Source organism: Cyprinodon variegatus, unplaced genomic scaffold (assembly GCF_000732505.1).
Source record: "Cyprinodon variegatus isolate N-32 unplaced genomic scaffold, C_variegatus-1.0 Scaffold279, whole genome shotgun sequence".
NCBI classification, from domain to species: domain Eukaryota; kingdom Metazoa; phylum Chordata; class Actinopteri; order Cyprinodontiformes; family Cyprinodontidae; genus Cyprinodon; species Cyprinodon variegatus.
Genome location: NW_015150732.1, coordinates 224,458 through 233,110, shown reverse-complemented (window position 1 = coordinate 233,110; position 8,653 = coordinate 224,458). Strand labels below are relative to the sequence as shown.

At 36.1% G+C, this 8,653-nt stretch overlaps 1 protein-coding gene across 1 annotated transcript in view; it reads left to right on the top strand.

Moving 5' to 3' along the window:
• tshr (thyroid stimulating hormone receptor) overlaps nt 1-8,653 on the top strand; it is a 33,823-nt gene that overhangs the window by 18,793 nt on the left and 6,377 nt on the right. The window contains exon 8 of the mRNA XM_015383273.1: nt 4,706-4,783. Within this exon, the coding sequence (XP_015238759.1) occupies nt 4,706-4,783 (78 nt within the window). The remainder of the gene's footprint in view (nt 1-4,705; nt 4,784-8,653) is intronic.

Sequence of the window (8,653 nt, the reverse complement as noted above, 5' to 3'; positions counted from 1 at the left end):
TGGATTGTCTTACTTAAAAGCATATTAAAACGACTTTATTCCCAATGATCACAGCAAATATAGCTCCAAGGCAAAGAAAGGATAGAGTAGCTCCGCCCAACGCGCATCAGACCCACTTTTACAGCCGCGCAGCCAGAGCAGCAAAGCGCTTTAGCCCCGCGTCAGAACTAACTGGTACAATCTAAACTGCAGGCAGTTAATTTATGCGTCAATAAACAGTTTCAGAGGAGTGATCACAGCGCTCTGTGTCATCAGTGATGTGTCTGTCTCACGGCCAGCTCCCAGGTTTGATTAATACTTTGTAATAAATACATGAATAAAGCACAAACATACTCAGTTTTGCTCCCGCTCTATTTTTAAATACGTACTAGAGGTATTTAAACGAAGCAGAGGATATGTACCTGTATATAAAACCCGCGCCCTATAATACGGTGCGCCTTATGTGTGTGTTAAATACAGAAATGGCACACATAACTGAGACTGCGCCTTTTAGTACAGTGCGCCTTATGGTCATGAAAATACGGTAGGTCACAGTCCTTACTCGATGCTTGCAGGACAAATATAGCCAACTATCATCAGCATAGCGGGGAAAGTATACACCAAGCGGTCTGACAATTGTACTTTTTCTCTCTCTAAATATATACATTTTCTATATCTATATATATATATATATATATATATATATATATATATATATATGTGTATATAGAACCTTGTGGTTCTCCGCAAATAACCCTGGAGTTTGAAAAAAAATTATTTTAAACACAAACTGCAATCAGATGAACTAATAGGACTTAACCAGCCTAATGCCACTGCCTTAATTCCTGCAGCATGTTTAACCCTTTACTAGAGAACATTGTAATTGATTGTATCAGCTGCAGCATGGAGATCTAACAGTACAATTACAGACTAGTGTTGCGGGATGCCATTTTTTGGCCCCGATACCGATATCAGATACCTGCCTGTGTGCAGTACAGGGCTGTGCAGTATCAGCCAATACCGATACCCTCTGTTTGAAAATGATGTGTGTTTGAATATATGAAGAACTGCATACTACTTGGATGTCAATAATTGCCATCATGGCTTTGTCAAGCTGCTGCCTACGTTTGTGAAGCAGGAAAAAGACTAATAAAAAGTAAATCCAGTAGAACTTTATATTGCCTACCTGGAAGGGGTGACAATAGTTGAATAAACTTTTCTGGTTCTCAAAAGGTTATCGGTGTCCTATTTGTTGGTACTCGCCGATACTGATACCATCATTTTAGTGCTGGATCGGGGCCCCTCCTAATACTGGTACCGGTATCGGTGCAACACTAGTACAGACACAAGTTCATCATCTGAGGCCATTAAAATAACAATACTTAGCCAGTTATGTAAGCTAAAACAGGTTGGGCTCACTTTGGAGTACCCTTCATATCTGTTTTAAAAATCTAAAGAGTAACAGGGATGATTGTTGTTACAGTGTGGGTTGTCCATGAGCCCATCTGAGCTGTTTGTTGTTTTTTGACTAATTAAAAGCTATATTAACTTATGGTTGGCTGGATTTCTTTTTCCTTTTTTGTATGAATGAGAGTGTAAGTGTCTTTTTATTTTCTTCTCAGTAGAAAAGCCTCATTGTTGATTCATTTCAACACATAAAATGGGACAGTTTTTGCCCCACATCAGCATTTGTCCTCTTCAGTTTAAGTATTATGATTTTTTTGGTTAATGTAATAACTTTTATGTGCTAAGGTCAGTTTTAGGATTGCTGATACAGTTCATATATCCAGATGATTAGTTAATCCAAGCAAAAGGGCAAATTAAATGCTTCCCTGGGCCCATGGATCATCAGGTGCCTCTCATAAATGCTTGAGTTTTAACTCTAGAAATTATTTTTTTCTATTTATTTTGAATGAGAAGACAAATTAATTTAATATAAATTCCAGCACTGATTAAAACTGAACGTGACTTTATCACAGCGACTGTCCTCCTGTTTATCACTAACTTCGTTCCCCTTTTCTGTCTGAACTGAAAGATTACATTTTATTTGTCTATTCAAAGTGTAATCAGGATCAAATCTATACATCTCTTAACAAGTATCCTTTGTTTGTACCTTTCAAAAGGAGAAAAAAGTCAGTTTGTAGTCCAGGGCTCCCTGAAACATAACCAGATCATTATTGTTGAACACAGACTTCCTTGCAGTATAATTCATGTTAACTTAAAGCAAAGAAAAGCAACCTGAAACAAGAAGGATTCTCACTTTATCTGTAATTAGTTGGATGTTGTGCTTCTGTCTCACCACCCTCAGCGCCCAGAGAAAGCAGCACAGAATAATTGCTTTCTGTAGGTGTTTTATTGTAACTTTGTTACTGAGAGGAGAAAAGTAATTACTTAGATTACACCATTAAAGGAACAATATGACCTTACAATCTTTGTTTCTAACAGTTATCATGTAATGCTGTTACTTTACACACTGAACCTGACAAATATTAAGTATTTTCTTTACACTGGTGGTATTTAAAAATAATTAGTAGGAAAACTCTCTTTATTTTCTACTAAAGCTGATTTTCTCTTACATTAAACACTCAGGAATAGCACACAAACAATCATACATGTAAAGGGGAAGATGTTGGAATCAATTACGAAATGCAGAATTAAACACATGATGCAGTAATTCCCTGTCAGGCATTAGTGTCCTGAAGCTGCCTACAGGTTTATTCCAACTTTCTGATTTGGGGTTTCAGTTCAATTAGGGACCTTGCATCTTCTCCAGGATAACATTTAATACCATTTTGCTTGGATTAAGCCACCTCTGACATCTGGGACGTGTGTGTCCTTCTCCAAAAATCATGCTATGAAAGCAAAGTGATCAAAGCTGGTTCTCTTTGGGTCTCATATATACTCAGAAATACCAGAGTCTGGCTCTTGATTAGTTAGCTGGATTTCTGGGTGTGAGTGAAAAAAAAAAAATCAAACATGGATAACAGGAAGAGGAGTGAAAGAGATCTTCTCTAATGTACCCTGTGATCTCCACTCCTATATTTGTAGAAATCAGTGATATGTTTGTATAGCCTGTTTTACTTCCTTTAAGGTTTCTCTAGGTTTTGATTTTTGTCTCACTTTATTGATTCAAATTAAATTTATTGAAAACAAAGAATGCAATAAGAAAAAGTCCAAACTGGAAAATGTATTCCCCTTTAGTTCAATTACATTTTTTTTAAACCATAGTTGTTGGTTCAACCTCACAGCATCTTGACCTGATTTCTATCAAATCTGTAGAAAATATGAATAAACTTAAACATAACCTAGTCTGAAAACATTTAGTGGATTAAAATATCTAATAAAAGCAACACATTAAAGGCATGATCCAGAGAAAGGACATCAAATGTAATTTTATATTCGGCGACTGCATCCAGTCTTTAAAAAGGCAGCTGTATGAATGAATGTTTTAATTATTTAATTTTATGATTTTAGTTACATAAAGCATAATACTTTGTCATAAAATTATCTTTTATTTTAGGTTTGAAAACATATGCAACAACTCATTATAGGCTGCTTAGAACCTGTGTAACCAGTGCACTACAGTAATACTTATAACCACTACACGTGTATGTATAAACACTTAAAATATGATTGATTATTGGAAAAACAATAGTATTAAACTTATATTTGGTGATTCTGCTTGGCTTCAGTTAATTTGGGTCTTTATTTTATGACATGATATGCCTTTTTAGACCTTTAGGGGGATCAGATTTGTCCTACAGTCTTAAGTTTGACACGATATTTGGAGAAAAACGTGATGATGAAGTGATGATTCTTATTGTGAAAGGGTATCCTACAAAAATAATTCAAAAGAACATCAAGAAGAAATTCAGATAATAAAGCAAACAAGGAAAACTACATCTAAGTTGATGTCTGCGTGTGTGGTTTAAAAAAATGGTGTCCATGAGGGAGTTTTAAGGCAAAAAAATAATCCACAACTCTGAGGACAATATTTTGCGAGCTGATCAGACTTAAGGCTGCTTTACTGATTACTGCCGGATCATGATGGATCCTTTATTACTCTGAAGTCTACCTCTGATAGGCTAAACAAAAAGAAAAGTAAAATATCAGAAAGCATGTCTTTAGCTGCTAATTATTTCCCAACATAAGGGTTGTTGGAAGGTTTGCTATATTTCTTATAATAAAAACATTTTATTATATCTGTTTACCTCTTGGTCCTGGGACCTGCATGTTTAGGATATGAGGTATTAATAATATTAAATCAAGATGGTTTCCTCATTTTGCAACACATACTGTGTCTTCATGTCTTTCTAAGTCTCCAATTAAACCACTAGTCTGTAACTAGTGAGTCTTACCACATGGGTGTTTGTGTTGGAGTCTGATTTCCTCCGAGAAGCGATCTGATCTCTGCACAGCTTGACCAAGATAAACAGTCCCCTCACTGGTCTATTATTTTTATTAGATTTAAATTATTCTGGGATATGTGTCTGAAGTTGCTCTATGTTTAAGGAGAGCACCTTCATATCTCATATTGTTTAATCTGAATCAACAACATGCAGTAAGTGAGACCTTCTGTCATGTTTCACCCATTTAGTGGGAGAAAAGAAAACGGAGGAATGTTCAGTGATGAGGCTTGAGAAAATATTTTGTCATGCAGGTAAGAAAACTGGAGAATGTCTTCTGTCCTAAAAAGTGTGTTATTGTGCTTTTTATTTTTATCCAGTGACCTGCACAGGAATGAGTATTTGACCAAGATGGACAGTCGGGCTTTTGCAGGAGCCATCAGTGGCCCCACACTTCTGTGAGTAAGCTTCAGAAAATCAACTATTTATCAGAATTTGAGCTACCATTACATGTCAGTGGGAAGCAATTTGGGTGGGAAAGAATTAGTCCAGTAAGCTTTTTTATATTAAATACACTTTTTTTTTATTATCAATTATTGACTAAATTATTAATTGATAAATTGTTACCTGGTTAGCAGCTAATAATAATAAATTATGTTTTTCGCTACTCTGATGTTTATTTCCATACAAAAATAATGGTTTGGCAGCAGGCAGGTCAGAATTCAACTGAATTAAAAATGTAATCAGGCCCAAATCAGTCTACTAACCAGAGCAGAGCAATATATTAAAATCCTTAAACTATTGACATTTCTTTTTAAGAAATATAAGATGTTACCATATTGTCATATGGTAACATCATACTGACATCGCCTACTGGTAATGTGTTTTTTTTCAACATTTTTTTATTATTTACAGCTGTTTGTTAAAAGAAATTGGCCCGTTTGATGTTTTCGGACAAAGCTTTGATTAAGAGGTGCTGATTTTTATAAGAATTTTATAAAAAGAAAAGATAACGAGATTAATACTGTACCGTATGTATATCCACTCAGCTTACAATATATCGCCCAGTCTAAACTAGCAACTTCCATTCTATTTGTAAGTTGTGTAATTGCCAACAATCATCTCAGTCTAACCTTGACTCAGCAAGAAGAAGATATGGTATAATGCAACAGATAATCTGTTGATATGGTCACTCTGGTCTCATCATAACTGCTGCAACCTGGGAGGGAGTTTTTCCTCTCCACCTTCGCTGCATGTGTGCTTAGTGTGAGGGATTGCTGAAGAGTCAATGATCATCTAGGAGGAGCATGTCTTAAAAGGCAATAAATATGTTTATATGGATACAGATAATCAAATTGAAGGCCTGATCAAATCAAAAATGAATAACGTAAACGTGTCAGACGGAAGATTATAATGCAATTTGGTCCGACTGCACAAGAAATTTGATTCTGAATGACAGAGGTGTTTTTTCCGATCGGCATTTTGATTGGTGTTCATGTACATACCTGTTCTGATCTTTGGAGTAAAATCATCTCCTTTGCGCATCTGTGCAACATCAGCACAATGTTTTCCTCTTTACTGACCCTCACTTACTTGCTGCTGGTCCTCCTTGGTGGAGGAGGTGGCTCTACATTTAATGTGTGGATAAACATTACGGATACCCCTGATCTGTTGACACCAACCATAAACAAAAGTATGATGAGACAAAGGTCCACTACTACTAAAATGTTTCCAGAAAACTAGACAGTTCTGCTCACACTCACATGATTTGATCTGATCAAAAAGCTTGGTACATCTACTAAACACACATGTTATTAACAGATAATTTATTAAGTGTTCATGTAAACAGATATTTTAAAATTCCAATCAACCAAGATATAGTTTGGATCAGAGGAATGTTGTGCATGTAAACAAAGCTATTGACTCGATGCAATCAGCTGGTTTTCCTTGATAAAAAAACTTTCAACCAATCTGATTAACTTGTCTCTCTCTTAAGCGCTTTGAGATGATGTGCTGTGTTGTGAATTGGCGCTATATAAATAAACTCAAATTAACTGAATTGAATTAAACTATAGGAGAAAGCTGCAGGGCTGTAAATCTGGTGGTAAGATAACTGTCAATGAAAACATGTGTTGGTGTCTGAGTTTGTAAAAATAATTCAATAAATCTGAATACATTTAAGAATTGTATTCATTACTGGTTGTGACATCAGGTAACAGCAGATGTTTAATCTGTGAATATACAAGTTTAGAACGTAGTTGCTTTTTGTATCTCTGCTTCTGTCTCTTTGAAACCTGGTCAGTCTCGGCAGAAGGCCGCTCACACTGAACCTGGTTCCTCTTAAAGTTTCTTCCTGTTAAAAGGGAGTTTTTCCTCTCCACAGTCGCTACAATCATGCTTAGTGTGAGGGATTGCACTCAAGTCAATGAGCCGATGCAATCAACTGGTTTTCCTTAGATAGATATTTTTGAATCAATTTGATTGTATGATCTAGTTGGATCGTAGAGGGCCATGAGATGACATATGTTTTGATTTGGCGCTATATAAATAAACTGAATTGAATTGAATGTCCCAGGTATACAATAAGTGACAACAAGAATAAATACAGATCTTACATTCATGTTTTTGGACTTAAAAATTCGGTTCAGTTATCTTATCCCATAAACATGTCTTGTTTTTTCCAACTTCCATCACACTTTTCTATGTACAAGGTAGGCGTTAGTCGTCACAAATATGCCACCAATGGTTAATAAACATGGTTTCAGACATTCTAAGATATTATTGCCAAAAAACATTGTTAGGAAAAAGAATTAGTCGACCAAAAATAAGTATTTCTAACCTTTGTGCCTATTTTAAAACTATACTCCTGAGAAAATAACACATTTATAATATGTTTGTTTTATAAGCACATATTTTAGAAGTTAAAAATGTAGAAAGAAATGTTTAATCATCTCAAATTAAGCGATTGTGGCAAACCTTTTAAGCTGAGTGAAACAGTAACCAATAGCTCTAGTCTGGTAATTATTCACACTGTTTCAAGTTACTGTGAAAATTCAAAACAAAGTCCTCATTCATGATGTGCAGACTAGATGAGTGATGTCTGCAGGACAGGATCAAGTAGAGACCTTTCTCCCTGCAGCTGTGGTGGTGGGACAGGGGAACCTGACACGCATTGTGTGCAAATGTGGTGAAGAATCTCTGGGACAGCGTTGCTGTTATTTTTGATATTCCTTCCTATCAAAGCGTCTTTGATGACAAATCCTCTCAGCTGTAGCCACCTTTTATCATATTTAGTAAATATATTTAACTGCAGGTTTTTTACCTCTGTCCCACAGAGGAACATGTCCTTAGTGAGGTCACCTCCATGAGGTCATGAGTTAAACATCTGGAAATGACAAAATCAGACCTACACTAGAATCTGTACTGCCTCACAGAATGAGCCCCGTGAGAGGAAAGGAGAGCAGAGGACAGAGAAGTGTTTGTGCGGGGGTGGGATGGAGGGGGGATACAAAAGGACAAATTCTTTTCAAATATGGAGCTATGGTTCTTATTTTATCAAATTAATGATTAAGAGGGGTTAGGGGATCTAAAGAAAACAAAAGAGAACTCCGCTGGTTGTGGGACTACACAGGATGTTGGTGCAGTTGCCAACCCTGCATGTCCTCTGTCCCACTGAGGTTGGCCTGGCTTTGGCATGATCGCTCAATAAATACCAAATTTAATTACTTAAAGATGATGGACTGAGGAATTCACGGGAGGAAACAGATGGAAAGTATTGTTTAGGCTATCAGTGAGCTTTCTGGACTTATCACACCCCCCATTCTACGTGGTGACGGATCGCACCAAAGTCACCTTTAGAATCATTTCACTTATTATATAATTTTTTATTAAAAACCCAACTAAATAAATCTTAAACTAAACATTATTTATTTCACCCTTCTTTCATTATAAACATCAAGCTCTTTACTTTTATGCAAACCCTCACATCTCACGTCACATACCATGGTCTCTGATTTCCAACCGAACAGCTACATTTTTCTCTCTTCTTACCCTAAAACTTTAGGTTGACTTTTGAATATCTGTTTAGTTGAATATATCAGTCATGCATCTCTACCTTGATCTGTCCTCAAAAGAAACCGACCTCTTTTAACAGAGATTTTGTCGCAACCTCTGTGTGAGATTAAAGCCTTTTACTGTCTTTTCATGTCGCAGCAAAACAGTCACCACCACTATGCTTCACTGTCTAATACCATGTGCTTTGGTCAGAAAGCAAATGAAATTCTCCGACTTAAAACTTTAAGCTGTCCATGTTGATATCTGCCATTTTT